The sequence below is a fragment of the Taurulus bubalis genome, assembly GCF_910589615.1.
Source record: "Taurulus bubalis genome assembly, chromosome: 6".
NCBI lineage: Eukaryota > Metazoa > Chordata > Actinopteri > Perciformes > Cottidae > Taurulus > Taurulus bubalis.
In genome coordinates this window covers 11,657,469-11,677,477 of record NC_136594.1, presented here as the reverse complement: position 1 = coordinate 11,677,477, position 20,009 = coordinate 11,657,469, and the positions used below count along the sequence as shown (strand labels likewise).

At 37.8% G+C, this 20,009-nt stretch overlaps 1 protein-coding gene and 1 pseudogene across 2 annotated transcripts; one reads left to right on the top strand and one right to left on the bottom strand.

Annotated features, from left to right (window-relative positions):
- Positions 1 to 1,172: 1,172 nt before the first annotated feature.
- glb1 (galactosidase, beta 1) lies at positions 1,173 to 7,669 on the bottom strand (the record flags this gene model as incomplete). Its single annotated transcript, XM_079219724.1, has 16 exons — positions 1,173 to 1,760; positions 2,414 to 2,647; positions 2,890 to 3,021; positions 3,335 to 3,448; positions 3,565 to 3,654; positions 3,748 to 3,822; positions 3,990 to 4,102; positions 4,246 to 4,286; positions 4,493 to 4,614; positions 4,704 to 4,762; positions 5,355 to 5,535; positions 5,625 to 5,719; positions 5,815 to 5,875; positions 6,289 to 6,439; positions 7,039 to 7,208; positions 7,613 to 7,669. The coding sequence occupies 16 exons, from the start codon at positions 7,667 to 7,669 to the stop codon at positions 1,503 to 1,505; spliced, it is 1,953 nt and encodes a 650-aa protein (XP_079075850.1). The 3' UTR covers positions 1,173 to 1,502.
- Positions 7,670 to 15,152: 7,483 nt separating this feature from the next.
- On the top strand, positions 15,153 to 19,668 carry LOC306738161 (arachidonate 12-lipoxygenase, 12R-type-like; annotated as a pseudogene). Its single transcript has 9 exons — positions 15,153 to 15,305; positions 15,614 to 15,932; positions 16,288 to 16,454; positions 16,608 to 16,751; positions 17,795 to 17,987; positions 18,176 to 18,248; positions 18,281 to 18,375; positions 19,093 to 19,263; positions 19,489 to 19,668. The product of its transcript is annotated as an arachidonate 12-lipoxygenase, 12R-type-like (transcript).
- The last annotated feature ends 341 nt before the right edge of the window (positions 19,669 to 20,009 follow it).

The following is a 20,009-nucleotide window of genomic DNA, read 5'->3' as shown; positions in this document are numbered from 1 at the left end:
GCTAACACAAAAGCTTCAGTGTGTGTTGCTGCATGGAACCTATCTGAATGAACTGGCCCCTAAATGTTGTATCTAAAGCTATGGCTGGACTAATAATACAATTGGGGAATTTGAAGGTTCGAACACCAACACTGGTTCTGCGCTCACATTCCCGGGCATTTTACCCTCAGTCTTGCGTGAATCAATCTTCATTTGCTCATACTCTATCCCAGCTGCAAATTTGAGGTGTTCATGAAAAAGTTTGCTTGTGTGAAAATAACTCTGGATCACGAACAGGTGAGCAGATTTGCCTTGTCCCACCAACAGACAGACGTTAACATTATTACTGGAATGTTACAAGTATTAAAACAACTGGAAACTTGAAAAGTTAAGATCCTGGAACATTCACGAAGAGATTATAACTTCCGTAACAACTTTCAAATAGTTTTATTTCTCATTTTCCCATGTATGAAATTTCCGTGACACAGCAAAGATGAAAACAGGAGTGAAAATCTAAGACTCCATGTTGCCTCCAAACACAAACACACAAACATCTCTATCAATAATATTTTAGCATCGGTACTGGTCTCAAAAATCCTTTATTGGCTATTTCTTATTGTCTGAATTGTTTTTATTAGAATGTCCAAGTATATTTGAAGACCCTGTGACCTCTTTCATGTTCAGCTTTCAACATTGCTGTTAAAATTATGTTTCTCTTGCCATGTTTTACTATTGCCAAGTGGTTTTGCTCCAAATTATTGTTGGTAGACTGGATGTTAAAAATGCATTGTTGCCATCAACTGTCAATGAAACCACTTGGTTCATGTTTGGTAAAATAATATACATATATAAATCATATTCACAAGTTTAATGGTGTGGACAAATAAGATGATCCTTAATTTTCTGCCCCATGCTCTCTGTTTTCTATCAATATTAGGAGAGGATTTTGTGCTCACGCGGCAATACATATTTCCCCTTGGGATAATAAAGGTTATTTCCCATGCTTCCTAGAAAATTATTTAGATAGAAAACATTTTTATACAAGATATGGTTATGGTGGTACATACGTATATCCAACTAGCATATAGTCACATAATAAGAAAGGGGATTATTGGAGTTTTATCCAATCAGATTTGTTTATTTATTTTTTGCTTCAAAAGCCAAAATGCTTAACAAGCATTAAATCAGAGTATATGCAAAATATTAAAAGCTAATATAAGATACATATCAGCAGTCCCACAATGCATCTGTGGTTGTAGACAGTATTTTCCTGCAGAATCAGTGAGGTAGAGATGCCCACAGTTGATGTGATGGTTAAATACATTATTTGGCTAAAACCACCACCTTCACATTTCATAAAGACACATTCAATCACTGATGTTGTGACAAAAATAACAATTCCAGCTTTTTCTTTTTTCTTAAATCACACATACATCGAGTTCACACAAGTGCTGATTTGAGTTGTATATCAGAAAACAGAGTCGTGCAAATGTATTCCCTTTGTGCAGCAGGAAGTTCCCTTGTTAGCACAACAAATCATCTTTAATGAAAAGCCTCCTTTCCCGTTTGTAGTCAGACTGGACTGTTGCATTCAGGATGGGGGTGGCAGTAAACTCCACACTGCATGGCCCTGAGCTGCAGGGAGCCTCTTCCAGCTCCAGGACAGTCACATTGTTGGGTGCAGCGGTGCTGAGGATGTTGGCAGGGACAAAAAGTGTCACCTGAGGGCCTCGGGCTGGCCAGTAACGTCCCAGGTTGAAGCCGTTGATCCAAACTTGACCCTGAAAAGAAAAAAGGACTGAGTAATTAGTCGACAGTATTAGCATTGCGTTTGAGGAATACGTCCTTCATGACATTACAAAAACACACTAAACACTACAGATACACTCAAACAACATACATTTTACTGCAGAGTACTTCTATTAGTTCTGTCACATTTAGAGGAGGGCTGCAGCTGAAGATGATTTCTATTTATTTATTCTAATTTATAATCGATTAAAAATGTAAATAAATCAGGCCGATATGTTCAATTATGAGTCTCTTCAACTTTTTAATATGAAGAGAATAAACTTGACACCTGACATTACTTCACAGGGCTGCAACAATTATTGTCATTATTTGTTGATCATACTTTTAAATAGCTGATTAATCGTTTAGACTGTAGAATGTCAGGAAATAGTGAAAAATGCTCAGTTTCCAGAATCCAAGGTGTATGCAAATTGCTTGTTTCGAGACTTGATTTACAAGATACAGCAGAGAAAAGCAAATCTACACAAAACAGCTTCTTTCTTATTGTTGCTCGATATGTATATAAAAAATCTCAGTTGTCTTTTTAACAAATAACCTAATCATTAACCTAATCACAGTGCATATGACCACAAACAATCTGGGTTTATTTATGATACTCAATTCATATTGTGCTTGGGTGACATGCCTTCCTCCATTTGGGCAGCTTGATGTAGGTGTCCTGGGGGAGGTCTGGGATGCCGTCAGGAATGATGAAGCTTCCCTTGTAGAAAGCTGGCAGGGAGAGAGCAGGAGGCGGCGCTGGGTCTGTTGGTTTGGTTTCACCGAGAAGTCCCTGACTGATTGCGTCATCGATGCTGAGGCTGTACATGGTCCAGCCAGTGAGCGTATCCTTCCCCAGAGTCATGTTGGACACCAGGCCCTGTGTGCGGTGCAAACAAATCAGACGGGAGGAGCAGAGAACTCACTGACATTCCAATTTGTTGGAAATTGTTTAGAAGTTGTACTTCCTAGAAAGTGTGAAATTAAAATATTATTTTGTTGCACTTAAATCTTAAAATGTTTAAGGCTTGTAAAACCTGAAAAATAAAATCTAGTAAAGTCTTGTGACATCTATACGTCAAAGCACATATAGTATCTTTAAAAAGGTAGCTGGAAATGAACCTTAAAGTCGTTAATGTTCTTTCCGTAGTTGATTCGGCCCATATTCTCCACCAGTATGTCCACCTGACTGCCAGCTTTCCCAGTCACGTTGATAGTAATGACTTTGTTCCTTTCAAGAATCCCCACAGTCACCTTGAGAATAAATCAGCCTCATTAAAACAGAAATAATTATAATAATTTTTTCTTCTATATCTTACTATGAAAAATATATATATTTTTTTTTACATTTACACAAAAGAAGCTCAAGTTCCCCAGAGTTCAATGTTGTCTTAACACATGCAACCTTACAATAACTGCTGCTAATCTACAATTAGTCACATGATGATGCCGTTTTTGACGCATTTCAGCTTGTACCAATGTAGCATATAGTTTAACTCAACTGGTAACAACAAAAGGTTGTGCGTGGACCTGCGTGTAACTTCTGGGAAGATGCAATCAGACTCACCCCGTCCACTGACACATACGCTCTATCATGGACGCCGTTCAGTGGAGATGACAGCGGAGTTGGTGTGTTGCAGTTAACAGGTAGCGTGGTCCTGTAGAGCACATAACCAAATGCCTAAAAAGGACAAATAGGAAAGAGATACATTTTACACAAAATAACAGCTAAATTAGTAATATGTAAAAATATTGTCTGTTTTTCACGATATAAAACAGAAAAGCATTAAAGGATACCTGGTTCAGTTCAATGAAAGTCTGAGGATATTTGCTTTTGACAGGGCCAGAGAAAGACAGTGTTTCTAAGGCATCCGATAGCGTCTGGAGCTGTGGTGGCACAGGATTGCTTTTTACTATTTATTCTTTATGTTTTATATCATTTAACAAAACGTATTTCTATGGTGACCACTGCCTGCTTACCTTTTTCATCACAACAGTCCCATATGCGTACTTTGGAGTTGTGGGTGGTATTGGTCCCTCTGGTATCTTATGGTACTGTTGTGAAAAAATACACACGTTCTTCCAGATAACATATACTCCACTGTACATACCCAATGTACGTACCCAATTTACAATTTAATCATTCCATTCCATTTTATGCAAAACAGCTGAAGCAATACAAACAAAGGTAGTAAATTAGAGGCCTGCACTTGTGTTCTTACCATTTTGATCACCTCTTTAATAGCAAAGTACTTCTCTGTGAGGTCTCCTGCTTCCGTGAGTGGGGCGTCGTAGTCGTAGCTCGTGGGCTGCGAGCCGTATGGCTCGTTGGCACCTGAGTTATTGAGATGCAATCAGAGGGTGAGTTTCTTCATAAATTAATCATTCAAAAAACACAAAAGACCCAAGTGGCATTGCTATAAGTCACTTGAAATGATCATGTCTTCTCATCAAACTAGTCTGTTGAAGGGCACTCACCATTCCAGTATCCAAAGTTTGTTCCTCCTATGAACATGTATCTGTGGGGAGAGAAATTAAAGTGAAATGTAGACAGAAATAAAGCACAAATAGGTTCAAATAACTTTAAACTTCAAGAACAAGACGTGAGCTCCTTGCCTCTTAGTCATCATTACATATTGTGATGGTGGCAATGGAGTCACCATCACAATAATATATGTTGTGTAATTGTACATGCCTAAACCTGTCATTAAATCTGTTTACTCACAGGTTGACATTTGCTCCCATGGCAAGCATCTCGTTGAGGGACTTGGCCACGATGGCAGACGACACAACAGAGTGGCCTGACCCCCAATGGTCCAGCCAGCCAGTGTAAAATTCAGAGTTCACCTGTTCACACGGCAGGAAACCCCATGAGTGCCTGAGAAAAACTGTAGTGTGGTTTAAAAATCACAAACTGTTTCAAGGGAAATACTTGCCAAAGGTCCACGAGGTTCAGCGTGTCTCTGTGCATCAAAGGCAGCGGTTACATTTGAACCTAACAGGATCAAAACACAAAGATAAGATCATGAGTAAATAAGCTATTTGTGCAACTTCCTCATCTCTGCTGACTAATCTAGCACATGGCAACATTTATGTGGAGGGGGTGGGGGGTGGGGGGGGGAAGAGAAAAATGGTTGAATTACTCTAAATCATTAATACTGCTACTGCAGTGTCAGACCTATTGTCACAGTATCTGGAAGCAATAGCCAAGTGGCTTGAAAACTTGTGTTTGACACTTAATATCAAAAGGCAGTGTCCAAACACATAACACCTGAACTAGATGTTAAGCTCAACAGTCAGTCAATCAACCACATTTCTGTGGTCAATTCATCAGTATGTTGGCAAGTTGTTTTGCTGTTCCTTTCAGGACAACATCATGCACCACATAGTTTAACTATTTACAGGCCCATTTAGCAACGGGCTTTGGGTTTTAGTAGTAGCCAAGAATGCTGGTATACGTTGCATTGAAAAACATGTATATTGTATTTGTCCCTCCCAAATAAACATGAAATGAAATACATAACTGAACCTTTAACCAACAATCAATATTTATTGTAAATTGCATTACACTGACCCCCGACACATACCTGGCCCAAAGTCAACAGTAGCATAGAGATCTTGTATTGAGCCACACTTGAGATAGCTGAGCCCAGCTCCATCTGTGGTAAAGAGCACGACTTCCTCACCAAGGTAAGACCGGAACAGCTTAGTCAGATGGCGCATATAATTGTAGTCACAGGCAAAATAACTGCCGTATTCATTCTCCACCTACCAAACACAGCCACAGCAGGGGGGAAATGGTATTTATCTCATGGAATCAAGTACTTGTAATGAAAGGTAATGCATGTAAGACTCACCTGTACAGTGATGATAGGACCACCGTTCTGGTAGAGAAAAGGCTTTATCATTGGCAGTAACTTCCCCATCCACTCATCTACTGCTGTGATGTAATCTGACACAAGGCAAATAATTATAGCGTTGTATGTACTGCAGCATGCAACCATGACTATATGTCATCATTCATCCTGTTTTTCCTGTGATTCTCACCTGGATCTGAGGAGCGCAGCACAATGTCTTTCTTGTTGAGCAGCCAGGCAGGCAGCCCACCCTGGTTGACAGAGTAACAAATTTGCAAATTAGCTAATTTTAGTGCAATTTAAATGGCCTACCAACCATACAAAAATAAAGTTCCATCGTATGTGACTAGGTTATTATATGATTGAGTTGACGTTGAGATGATTTAGTAGTTTATTCACTGTTGTGTAGTTCAGCCCATAAATGCATCATATGTGAGAAGTTGACCAGATGGTTTGCATGTATACTCTTGATCTGAAAAGTTATTAATAACTAAAGCTGTCAAATACATGTAGTTGTCTAAAAAGTACAATAATTTTCTCTTAAATGTTTCAAAGTATTAGTTTAAACTAGCATAAGATGAGAGAGTCAAATATGTTCTGTATTTCTTTCTTCTCTAAATACCATGAAAAACACAAAATGTGTTTACTGACCACTGGCACTCACCATGTCCCACTCTGCACATATGTAGGGTCCAGGCCGAAGGATGACCACTAGACCTATGTCTTGGGCCAGCTGAAGGAAATATCCCAAATCCCTGTCTCCACTAAAATTGTACCGGCCTCGAAAGTCTTCATGGTAGTTCCAGGGAATGTACCTTCAAAGTGAATGAAGTGTCAGTATTACACGCATACTTATGTTTAATGGTGTCACTCCATTACAGCTGCAACAAACAAATAATTTCATCATCAATCAACCTGTCAATTATTTTCTCACATAAGCAATTTGTTGTTTCCTTCTGTAAAATGTCATGAAATGATGATAAACGTCAATCCCAGCTATTAAAAACCAAAGGTTGCACCTTTAAATGTATTGCTTTGCTCGACCAGCAGTCCAAAGCAGTTGATTCTAAACTAAATGAAGATATTTAGTTTACAATCATAGAAGACTAAAGCAAATGATTAATCAACATTTAAGATTGATACATAATCCTTTTCCGTCGCTCATTTATTCACATCAGTACACTGTGTACATGTGACCGCTGGTAAATGATGCCAATTTGTTAGAATGACTGCAGCACAGCCTCATGCACATGTCAAGAGAGCCAACAGTGATGTGAAAAGATTTCTTTAAGGAAACAAATTTTCTCAATTAAAAAAAGGTTTTTGTATAGAAAACATGGCACCATCCCAACAACAGCTGAAACAACAAACCAAATGTAGAGCAGGAAGATGGTGAGACATGAAGTAAACGTACGTCTGGATGGCATTCAGTCCTGCCATGTACATCTTGAGCAGCCGGTCCTTCCAGTAGACTCGGGGGATCCGGCTGTAATGGATGCTTCCTGAGATGTATCGAAACTCTTCCCCATCTTTCCGAAAGCAGTCCTTTTGGTAATCCAGGCTGAATGAACCAGGTGCCCCGAGCTGCAGGTCAACACATCACAATTTAATTCACAATGAGTCAGTTTATATTGTGTTCCTTTATGTGGTTAAAGTTCCATGTTTTATGGTGCAGGGCTGACATGTCAGCTGACTTTACAGACAAGAGAACACGAGCCTGATTTAACCCAACTTTACTGTCAACTTGCCTTTAGCTCCATCAAAAAGTATGAACTCACATTGAGATTCATGTTGTGAAGAAAGCCAAATTAATTTGAGACCAATTTCCAATCCTTTGTTTTGACATTTTGTAGCAAGGCTTTTATAAAACCGGATACATTACCTTTTTTTTTATCAGTTTTTAATGGATTTGGAATGTGGCAGAATGTGTAGCTCCTTCAATGTCGACAACAGGATATACAGTCTTTCAAAAACTCAGCGGTACTTACTGAATGTCCAAACTGCAGCAACAGCAACAGCATGCTCCCGAATCTGAGCAGAGCCATGGTGAATCCTCGCACGAGCCGTGTTGTCCGGTTTAAGTATTACATTAAAAGAATGCAGCTTTTCAAGCAACGTTATTTACTTGTACACCGTCAGCTGCCGTCCTTACTACTCCGAGTACACTGTGATATTTTGAATGGTGTGGTAGCATGAGTTGCGGAAGTAGTCATGTGATGCTGCGTTATTGTGGTGTAAAAACGCGTTTTGACCAATAGGTGGCAGTGTCGCGCTTTTTATTTATGGCGTTCGAGGCGAGATTATTATGTGTAAAGGCTTTAGCGGAGTTCGTAGTCATTGCAGGAAAAGATAAACCTGGTCTACTGTCTGTTCCAAAAGTCAGAACTAAACACGAAGAAGCAGCGTTTAGCTTTTCTGCTCCACATATCTGGAACAAGGTCCCCGAGACCTCCAACTCCTTTAAATCCAGATTGAAGACTTATCTTTTTGCCGTTTTGGATTGATCAGAGGGATACATGGTTTGAAATGTCCAAGAAATTAATAAATCTATCTATCTGCCTATATCTATCCATATCTTTCATCAAAATGTCTCAGCATTAAACAAAGTAAAACTATTATTGATGTAATACCGTCTTTCACACAGGTCTTTTGTCTTTGTTTAGTTTTTGTTGTGTACCTTTCACACCTGAATGCATCATGATCAGAAAGCCTTATCTGCTGTGATTGCTGTGAATGAGTGAAGGCAAGGCAAAGCAAGGCAAGTTTATTTGTATAGCACATTTCAACAACAAGGCGATTCAAAGTGCTTCACATGAAACCATTAAAAGCATCAAAACATAATGCAGATTTAAAAACAGTTAAGAAAACATTAAAACAGTAAAACATTTGAGTGAATGGATGTCCATAAACAGGAATGTTTCCTGGTTCAAAATATGCATAACGTTTGCGCCACATGAACATTTAAAACTTGCGTCGCAAATTACGTAGGATAATCTAAAATTAAACAACATCTGTTGTGAGTTGGTAAAACCAGCATATTAAGTCTTCACGTATCAAAACTAAAACACAATCCCATAAACAGCTCTGTAATATACAAAATATAATGCAATTAACTGAAGCATTTTGAAGCTTGTTATATAAAATTGTGTTGACAATAACGTTGTTTCAAACCTTAGAAAAAGTATATACTTCATACAAACTTGAGTTTCATGAATGCCTCTGACAAATTGTCAACAGAAACTGAACCGTAAAAGATTCACAACGGGAATTCATTTCAGGGTATTAAGTTGCTATTAGAAGCTTAATCATGAGAAAACTTCACATGTATTCCAGGAATAAATCTTCCAAATAAAGCAAACTTGGTTCTTTTGAGTCACAGTTCAATATTTCAGCTAAAGTACTGCACATACATATAGTACAATTTGTTTTTACTAACCTTAAGATTTACTTAATGTGTGTTATGAATAACTGATTATTCACTGATATTATTGCAAAATAAAGTAACAATTCATTCAATCCATCATCATTTTGACAAAGGCTTTACCACAATGAGCACATTGTGTTGAGGTAAACAGCCAAACGGTTGTCTTTTCACAGCCGGCCTCCATCTATTCAAGCTGAGAGGCAGCTACAACACACGTTTTTAATACATGTCCAAACAATTATATTGTTATGTTTATGCCTTATACCTTTTCCCAGTACAGTATACAAATAGTGGGACACAATAGTGCTAAGAAAAAGTCATGAAGAAAATCTGGCCCCAAATCTGGTGTCCTGCAAATGATGTGGGCTTTGTCCTTACCAGACTTTCTAGGAAAGACCTGGTTTGATCAGGAGCCAGAGCATTCATCCCATAGCGCTAAGCTTATATCTAGAAATCTGACCAAGTTTATTAGTGGACTTAACATTTTAATTGAACATTTATTCCAACACTGACATAAGGACATATTATTCATACAATTCAGGATATTAATATATATATATATATATATATATATATATATATATATATATGTATATATATATATATGTATATACATATATACATATATATATATATATATATATATATATATGTATATATATATATACGTATATACATATATACATATATATATATATATATATATATATATGTATATATATATATACATATATATATATACATATATATATATATATATATATGTATATATATGTATATATATATATACATATATATATATGTATATATATATATACATATATATATATATATATATATATATATACATATATATATATATATATATATATATGTATATATATATATATACATATATATATATATATATATATATATATATATATGTATATATATATATATACATATATATATATATACATATATATATATATATATACATATATATATATATATATATATATATATATATATGTATATATATACATATATATATATCATATAATAATATTCAGTATAATACGATATATAAATACCATATGATATAATCATAAGTATACAATATAAATATCATGAATATATTATAATAAATATCATATATATATAGTCTAATAGTACAAGTTTATATTAACCTTGTTTGTTGGGGAAACATCAGTGTGGTGAGGAAACCTGCATGTTTCTATGACAGATTATTTATAAAGGAACTTTGCTCTTCTGTCCTTCTGAGTGGCAAACCTCTCAATGACCTTCTTATTGAAGTCAGGTGTCATGGTGTTTCTCAGGAAGGTCTTGATCCTCTTCAAAGTACAGAAACACCTTTCGGATTCAGCTGTTGTCATGGGTGTGGGGATGAGGATCCTGAGAAGTCTCTGTGAAGGTGCTCTGAAGGTTGTTCTCCATGAAAAACTGGTACATAGGCACTGCACCACTGCAAGCCTTGAACTCACTGTTCTCATAGATGACGGACAGTTCTGTTTTGAGCTTGACCTGGTTCACCTCCACTGTTTTTTCAAGCACCGACTCAGGGAACTTCACACTGTTGTGGGAACAACTCTTCATGCAACAGTGTTGCGCTGACGAGGTGCTGGGTGAAGGAGAACCGCTCCTTGGCTTGCATCAGGATGGTATCACATACCTGTAAAAGATAAATCAACTTAAATTTGCAGAGCTTTATTTTATTACAGAGATTTTATCTCGTTAGGGTTGAGTCTTCTTGCAAGAGTAGCGCTCGTGCTGGGATGTTCCATTGACATGTCGTTAAAATGGAGCTGCGAGAGACGCCAAGAGAACACAAGAGACGAGAAGACGAGAACACGCAAGATGAGAACGAGAGACTAGCCCCGACGAGGACGAGAGACGTGAATGCGCACCGTGGGGCCAAATGAGAGTGGCCCCTCCGTGGATGTTTTTTAGGGCACTGATTGGATACATTGTATGTCACTCATTTACATCTTTAATCAGTGATTGGCTAAACTGCATTAGACCCGTCTTTCTTGGGCCAAAACCATTCGGCCCCGGCACGGCACAGCAGTCTCTGCTCCGCCGTGCACGTGCCAAATTGTGCACGGGGGCAGCTGAGAGGTGCACGGGTGGAGAGGACAAGCAGGAAAAGCATATATTTAGCGCAGATATGCTATTTTACAAATATTACTGGGTATATTCCATAGCTCAAAAACACAAATATTGACAATTTGTATAATGTATTAATATTATTGTAATCTTTATAATTAGATAAATATTTGTTTTGGTGGCTCAAGGTGGGTGAGGCTCTATTGGCCGACCGCCACTGATACTAAAATTCCTCGAGGCACCTCAAGCCTATGTATCATAGTGTACCACGCCCCAAGTCCTTATTCTGAATTACAAGGAATTTTCTTATCAAGTTTACAAGGAATTTACAAGGATTTTTTTGAGTCCTTAACAACAGATAAGGACTTGCACTGTGGGACAAATAAAGGAATATCTTTTGCTATCTTAAATCGTGGTGCTTCTCCCTGAACAGATTTAATTTCAGTCGGATTAAAAGGTGGATTACAGTTATTAAAATATCGGTCAGTGGCAGAGTACAACTTTGTGACTCAGCCCAAACCTGGGGGGTAAAAAGGTATTTTGTTTCTGTTTGCCGCAGCTATATAGCCATATACTATACAGCATATACATGGCTGTTTTTATGCACCATTTTTTAAGCCATTTGAGATGCTAGAATGCCTGTACATCATTTAGGAAAACATGAGTAACATTCATGCTGTACCTTTCCTGTAGCTGTCACCTATAAAATGATGTTCCCATACAACTAAACTGCACTCTCAATTACATTTCAAGGGAAACATTTTTATCCAGACAGAAAGGGCACGGTTTTAAACAGTTTAGCACGTGGTTAATGAACATTACAAATACAAAACTATTACTTGATTATTTTTAGGCAGCAAAAGTACTTTGTTCACCCGTAGCACAAACTGCAGTCTCCTGGGTAAAATACCTGTGTTTTGAGACAGATACATGAGAAGTCAAAAGCATGTGTAATCCAAATGAAACAATATTCCTTCAAAAATATAATTCACAATGCAGTTTTGATGTTTGGGAACATTATTTACATTAACTGTCATTTTACGTCTGGATGAATAATATTGACTTATACCACCTAAAAAAAAAAAAAAAGGCCAAAACTGTTATTAAATTATATAACAGCAAAGGTATTTGGTGTAATCATCATGACTAATTATATAGTATCATACTCTGCTGGAGTAGAGTTCACATTTGGATCTCAATCGAATCTGGGCTGTTCTCATTTTAACTAAAGGCATAACACGGAAAACAATCTGTCGGTGTGTGGGAAGCTGGGGCTTAAATACTGAAGAAAATAGGTGCAGCAGAGTGGACAGGTGAGTGTGATAGAGCTGACGAGGTGGGACTAATAGGTGCAGTGATTGAGCTGACGAGGTCTGACCAACAGGTGTACAGAATAAGATGATTGTGACAAACAGGTGTACTGAATGACCTGATTAAGCAAGCGCAAGTTGAAAATCAAAGTATACCAGACAAAATATGAGCTATTGTTATATAAAACTGTAAATCATAGCCTGTTTTATGAAGAAAAAAGAAAAAACGCTGTACGTATTTGGATGTATTGAACACCATAAGTAATATACAAGTGAAATATATGGTTTGGTACATGAGAAAATTCAAATGTCACAGATGTGCGCAAATGTGGCCCAATGCAAACTTTGGAGACCTCGCCTGAATTTTCTCTCTAAACCCTCTCTAACGTTGTTCTCCTTCCATTTATCAAAGTCAACCTTTGCAGAGAGAATGTTCACATATTGTGTTATGATTTGGGTTAGAGTTAGACCTTACAGCTACATCATTTCAAAGAAATAATCATCCTGAAAGTGCTTTTTTTCTAGGCTTTACCTGAAATGTTTTCATTTGTGTTGTGTGTCATCTTCATTTACTCTTAACCAGTAACATATAGACGTAGGTATTTACGCATCTGAACAAAATCTCACAACACCAAAATTATTCAAATAGCCCTAGTGGTTGCAGAGATGCACCCTTTTTAGTTTGGATATGCAATTTCACACCTGAATGCATCATGATCAGAAAGCCTTATCTGCTGTGATTGCTGTGAATAGGCTCGTTCGTTAGAGCTGCGCCTCGCCTGGAATCCAGACGAGAGCAGGCGGCCGCAGCAGGAGGCGTTGACAAAAAACTGCAATCAAGTCGGACAGTTGTCAGCTGTCAGCTGTGTATACGCAGGAAGTCACAGAAAAAAGTACTTCCTGTTAGTTCCGAACTTTTGTTTACTTGTAGTTTACAGATCACGTTTGGATTTATTATATGTGTTTTTAAATATATATATATTTATGTAAAAATGAGTGTGTAGCTGCATCCTTTGGTCTTTTGATGTCTGCCTATGAAAAACATTACTAGTAGTTTTGATGTGTGTTGTATAAATACGATTTTGTATTAACAACAACACAATAAATGTTTTTAGATCAAACATGAGACTAATAGTCAATAATCCAGCGTTAAGTATTACAACTACACATAAAATAAGAATTTTCTACAACACGTGGTGTTTGCTGTCAGATCTAAGAGCCAATCAGCTCTCTGATGTGGCGACAGCCAGGCGTTTCCCATCATGCACTGGGCCACGCAGTCGTTGGAAAGCAACTGCGGCGGCTGACTCTGAAATCGACGGCGACTTGGTCTCGTGAGAGTATCGTTGACCACGTGTGCATGTCGTCAGAGCAAGTCGGACACAAATCTAACCGGCATGCATTGCGCGCCGATCGCCGCCGATCGATTCTGCGCAGAACTGGCTCATCTCGAACGAGCCTAGTGAGTGAGTGAATGGATGTCCATAAACAGGAATGTTTCCTGGTTCAAAATATGTACATATATACAGTATAAGAATAGAGCGACACAATAGTGCTAAGAAAAAGCTATGAAGAAAGTCTGGCCCCAAATCGAACCAAGGATGTCACCATTCCACCGCTGGCTGTCTGGGTGGTGTCCTGCAAATGGTGTGGGCTTTGTGGATCATTTGCAGACTTTCTGCGGAAAACCTGGTTTGATTAGGAGCGAGAGCATTCGTCCCACTTTGGATAGCGTTAAGCTCATATCTAGAAATCTGACCGAGTTTAACATGCTTTTCTGCTATCTCATTAGAGCGGTAGATTGTCTTCTCCATGGCCACTTACATTAATTAAATCAAAAGCACATTGGAGTTACACACAATAGCCAAATTAAAAATTAACAACTCAACCGCAACAGCGCAACAACAAGAAAATGATCAGATCTTAAATATCAGATCTCTTTCATCTAAAAATTTTAATGATTGAATATCAGATTATCATTGATGTATTTTGTTGTACTAAAACCTGGCTGTCATGAAGAATATGTCAGCCTAAATTAATCATTTACCCCAAGTCATATTAATACATTCCTTGAGGCACCGGTCTCTTTGACTCAAGCCTAGTCTATTTATCATAGTGTACTCCGCCCCAGGTCCTTCTTCGGAACTTCTATCTGAATTACTAAGAATATTTGTTAATCAAGTTTAGTACTTGAAGTAAATATTGATTTACAATTCAGATTATTGTGTTTAAGCCTGAGTCACTACCATGTCACCACCTTATCTCTGAAACACACAAACTATACATGGAAACATATTGGACAATTCAAATGCAAACATTAAAATACATGCATGTCCAGCATTTCATCACCTGAGCTGACTATTACTGAATACACACCCACAAAACTGTATAAAAAGAGGAATCCATGAGCAGCTCCTCAAAGGAACTTCTTGGTCTCATTAACAGGGAAGAAGAGAGATGCTTTTTTTCGGTTCACATAAACTGGATTGTAATAAATAAGGTAGAAAAGAAAAATTAAATATGAGTTATTATAATAGAATTTGCCAATAGTCTTTTCATTGTAATACCAATATTTTAAAGTGATTTACTCTCAGCTTCATCTAGTGACAGATAACCTGAACAGTGCTGAGAATTGTTATTATGTTTTCTCTTCCCACCAGGATTCTTCTGCTTGCCAGTGTTAAAATGGTAAACTATAATGTGACCGTATACACTGGCAACCTCGCTACTGCCGGCACCTTTAACAGTGTCTCCATTAAACTGGTGGGCACGAAAGGGGAGAGCAAACACACCTGGCTCATTAGCCTCAAATGGGCTTTATCTTTCATCAGAGGAGCAGTAAGTCTGAAATGTCTTTCTCTAAATAACACTCTACCACAATTTAAGATTATTGAATTGAATATCAATTTAGAAAAGCTGATGTTAACCTCCTTCAACTCAGACTCCTGTGCGCAGCATCAGATTATTGTGCTGCTCTGGAATTCTTTAATTTAGGGCCTCAAAATGAGCTTACATTTTATTTTGTCCACCCTTTTAAATTCTGTATGGTATGCTAACTAACGGGACGATACAGCTCAGTTCTTGGTCATAAAATACATTGTATCTTCTGTATGAATGTGTTCAACCCATTTCTGTCTTTATTCCAGGTGTCCAGTTTTACCGTGTCCTGCCCTGCCTCCATTGGAAAGCTAGTCCTGATAGAGATAGATAAACCGCGTTCCCTTCGCTACTTTGAAGACTCTTGGTTCCCTGCCAAGGTGGAAGTGAATTCTCTTGAGGGTGACACCTACAACTTTCCCATCTACCGCTGGATCACTGACGGTCAGGTGCACCGCTTCACTGCACTGCTTTTATTTTCTAGGCTGGCTGAGCTGAAACTGAAGGGAATTTCTGATTCCGAGGAGAACTGGTCTGATATTGAGTCTATCCATGATGTGTTCTGCTACAAGCAGACGGACATATCAGGTACTATCATGGTAGTTTAAATTAAATACTTGATACTGTAAGCATGACAATACATTTAATTGTACTCGTTCAGATATTTAACTGTATGCCATGATGCTATCTAAAACATATCCTAATTATTATTAGTTATAGCTCACTAACAGGGGAACAAAATAGATGTGTAACAATATTTATTTGCATCCAATCAAGACTTTGAAACAACTGTAACCAGTGTCCAGCCATGTCTGACTGTAATCTGTGCCACACCTTGTTTCCCATTTTCCAGTTTCACTTGCACAAGCTGATAACTTTGTAGAGCAATATTTTCAAGCACAAAGTTAAAAACTCAATAAAGATCAACTGTTTCCCCCCCCAGAATATGTCCATGATCATTGGAAGGAGGACGCTTTCTTTGGCTACCAGTTTCTGAACGGTGTCAACCCCATGTTGATCCAACGTTGCTCAACCCTGCCCAACACCTTTCCTGTCAGTGATGACATGGTTTCCCTCAGTGGTCAGTGTAGCTTGACAGATGAAATGAAGGTGAATGTCTTCACTTCGAGTCATATTTCGCTCCATCACATGTTCAATTTGAAAATGCCTGTTGAATTTACATGTTCCCTTAATATAGTTAATAATATTCACACTATGCATCTGAGTCAAATTATTTCTCATCTTCACTAAAATCAAATACAGAGAGGCAACATATTCCTGTGTGACTACAAGTGTTTGGATGGGCTGAAACCAAACACCATCAACGGGAAGAAGCAGTACTTGATGGCTCCCCTGATCCTGCTTCGCAAAACACCTGATGGTAAAATGATGCCAATTGCTATTCAGGTGAGATTAACACTCCAATATATGAAAGTCCTGAGAACCAAGGGAGAAAACAATTCTGGTGATCCATTTTATACATGGGGTCTTTGTTTTCTCTCTTTTTGACTAAAGAACATGTGAAAAAAAGATGTGGCAAGGAAAATCTTTCTAAATTCCCTGGCTTCTTTCATCTCTGGAAGTTATAATGTGTAGGTGTTCCTTTTGAACTGTATGCTCACTTCTGATTTTTAAATACATATTATATATATATCTTTCCCAAATAAATGAGAAAAAAAACATAACATGACTAAGAAAAAACACACTGCAATATTCTCCAAAATGCCAGAGGGTATAGAAACAAAATTAACTGTGAGGAATCAAACTCATATCTTATTTTCATGGATTACTTTATTACATTCGTACAAACCCTGTAAAGTAAATGCACATGCAGTACAAAGAAAATAAATAAACAATTTGATTTGACGGGCAAAATATTTCCTCAAATAAAGATTTTTAAGACCTCCTGTTTCCTGTTCCGCCTATTTTGTATAATCCCTACACATGTAAACAGTGTTTTTATCAGTGAACTATTTGTGGCAGTCACATGATCGCGTGCGCCTTGCAACAACTTCACTACAGTGACCTAAACTAAGGTTAACTGGACATTGAACTTGTGCTTTTGCTTGAATTACTACTATACTATGTGAATAGTATTAAGCACATTTATAATTAGCTTTTTAGATTAGCAATTTTCTTTTCACCCTTCATGAACACACAAATTGAGTACAAACAAACCAAACTTTGAATATTTAGTGACACAATGTCACAATTAACTTTCATGAACTGAAAACACACTGTGAAAGGGTTAAAGATGAAAACCAGGACAACTCCAAGGTTCAATGGAAATAGGATTTCCCCTTAGAGAGCAACAGAGTATCTAACTGAAAAGCAGAGGAAATTCATAGTAAACATACAACAATTGCAGAAAATCCTTTAACACTATTGATCACTACTGGTAATAGATTTATTGGATTGACTTAACCACACCTCCCTTCCTCCTCCTGCAGCTGAAGCAGACTCCAGCAGATGATAATCCCATCTTCTAATCCCATCGACTGGTTGATGGCCAAGATTTTTGTGAGAGGTGCAGATTTCAACGAGCATCAACTCAATGTTCACCTGATGCGCACTCATTTGCTGGCTGAAGTCTTTGCAGTGTCCCTGCTGCGCAACGTGCCCATGGTGCATCCGCTGTACAAGGTAACTGAAAGGGAGAAATACTGAATTTTTACTGTCGTTGGATTTTCTCAAGTTGCTTATTTTTGTGTCTTCCAAAGTTGATGAATTATAATGTTTTAGTATATGGTCAAGTATGTCACACTGTTAAATGGTATAGAAGCATCAAGATGTGTGCTTTGAAGTTAACAGAGTTTTCCTCTTTTCCTCAGCTCCTTATACCTCACACTCCCTACACTCTACAGATCAACTACTTAGCTCGAGCTCTTCTAATATCTGAGACTGGATTTTTCATTAAGGTATGAAATGAACAACAGCAACACGCTTTACCACCGTGGCTGAGTTGGTCAAGTTTGTCACCATGGTCCTCTTCACTTGCTCAGGACAGCACTCAGCTGTGAACACTGGACAGGTAAGGCCTTTTAATTAAATCATAATGTTGCTATTTTTGTGGAATAGGTTGATCAGGTTGTCTGTTAGCCTGAAGTCTTTAACATAAACAAGAGTCTACAGCCATGCTAGCAGGTCTGTGAGGCTGCACTTTGGCACAGTGATGCTTGGAGCTAAATGCCGCGAATGCTACCATACTCACAATGGCAACGCTATCATGCTGACTTTTAGCAGGTATGATGTTTATAAAATCCAAATCTCCAATTACTGTGTTAGCATGCAAGCATTTGCGAATAAGCCCAAAACACAAAGTACAGTTTAGGACTGATAGGAATGTCACTAGATTTTTAAGTATTTGACGATAAACCAAAGTATTGGACATATACAAAATGTATTCTGATGATAGTGCCTAATTAAAAGTAATATGATGACTTAAATTGTCACCCTGAGCTGAACATGAATTTTTAAACTAAATTTTATGACAGCAGTAGTTTTCGAGACATTTCTCTGAAAACCTCAAATGTCCACCTTATGGTGACACTAGGGGGAAAGTTTGCAACACCAAAGCCATCCACTGGGGACCATGAATGTCTGCAAAGGTTGTGTTGCAATCCATATTAAATGCATCCAATAGTTATTAGAGTATGTCAGTGTGGACCAAAGTAGTCAACTTTCCAACTACTGATATGGCGTGGCTTCTAAAAGTATTAATCATATGTCAATCATTCATTCGTCGCAGTTTGACTACGGTGGCTGGATGCCCAACACTCCCACAACCCTGCAATGTCCTCCACCAACAAGAAAGGGGACAACAAGCAAGGCCACGATGCTGCAGACATTGCCTAACAAGGGCACAGCAGCAAACGGAATGGCCGTCATGTGGCTACTTAGTAGGCAATCCTCTGACCTTGTAAGTGTCCAAAACCTCATGAAAATAAAATAGCAAATCACATTTCTGTTGGAGTTAAGTAAGATAAGTCATGATGTCATTCCAACAAAAATTCCCTCTTCAAGCCACTGGGAAATCCTTGTCACTTCCTACAACTGTTTATTCTTTTACCAATAGTTTATGTTTCATAAACATTTAAATGTTAAAAAAATAATCATGTTTAAAATGTATCATTGATGTCATCAGGTCCCTCTTGGCCAGTATCCAGACGAACATTTTAGTGATAAGATTCCCTGCAAGCTGATAAAGGATTTTCAAGGAGAGCTTCAAGAGTCAAGTGTGTCTATCAAAGCCAGAAACAAGAATCTGGATGTCCCATACACATGCCTGGATCCAAGCGAGGCAGAAAATAGTGTGGCCATTTGAATAAAATAAGATAATCCTTTATTAGTGCCGCTGTGGGGAAATTGCAGGATTCCAACAGCAGTGCACACAGAGCCACATAGTATGTAAAACAAATCAAGTAATATAAATAAACAGTAATAAGAACAGTAAAGAAGAAAACAATAGCAATATTGAATATACAGACGGAGTGAAAACGGTATATGAAAAGTATTTAAATGTATTACATATTGCACCAGATGATGAACGTAATTAAAGTGGCCAAAAGTGATTCAAGTGTTTAAGTGTTCTAAAGTGTTGTAGTGTTTGTGGTCTACTGTGAGCTCAGCTTGTTATGCAGCCTGACAGCAGCGAGAAGGAAGGAC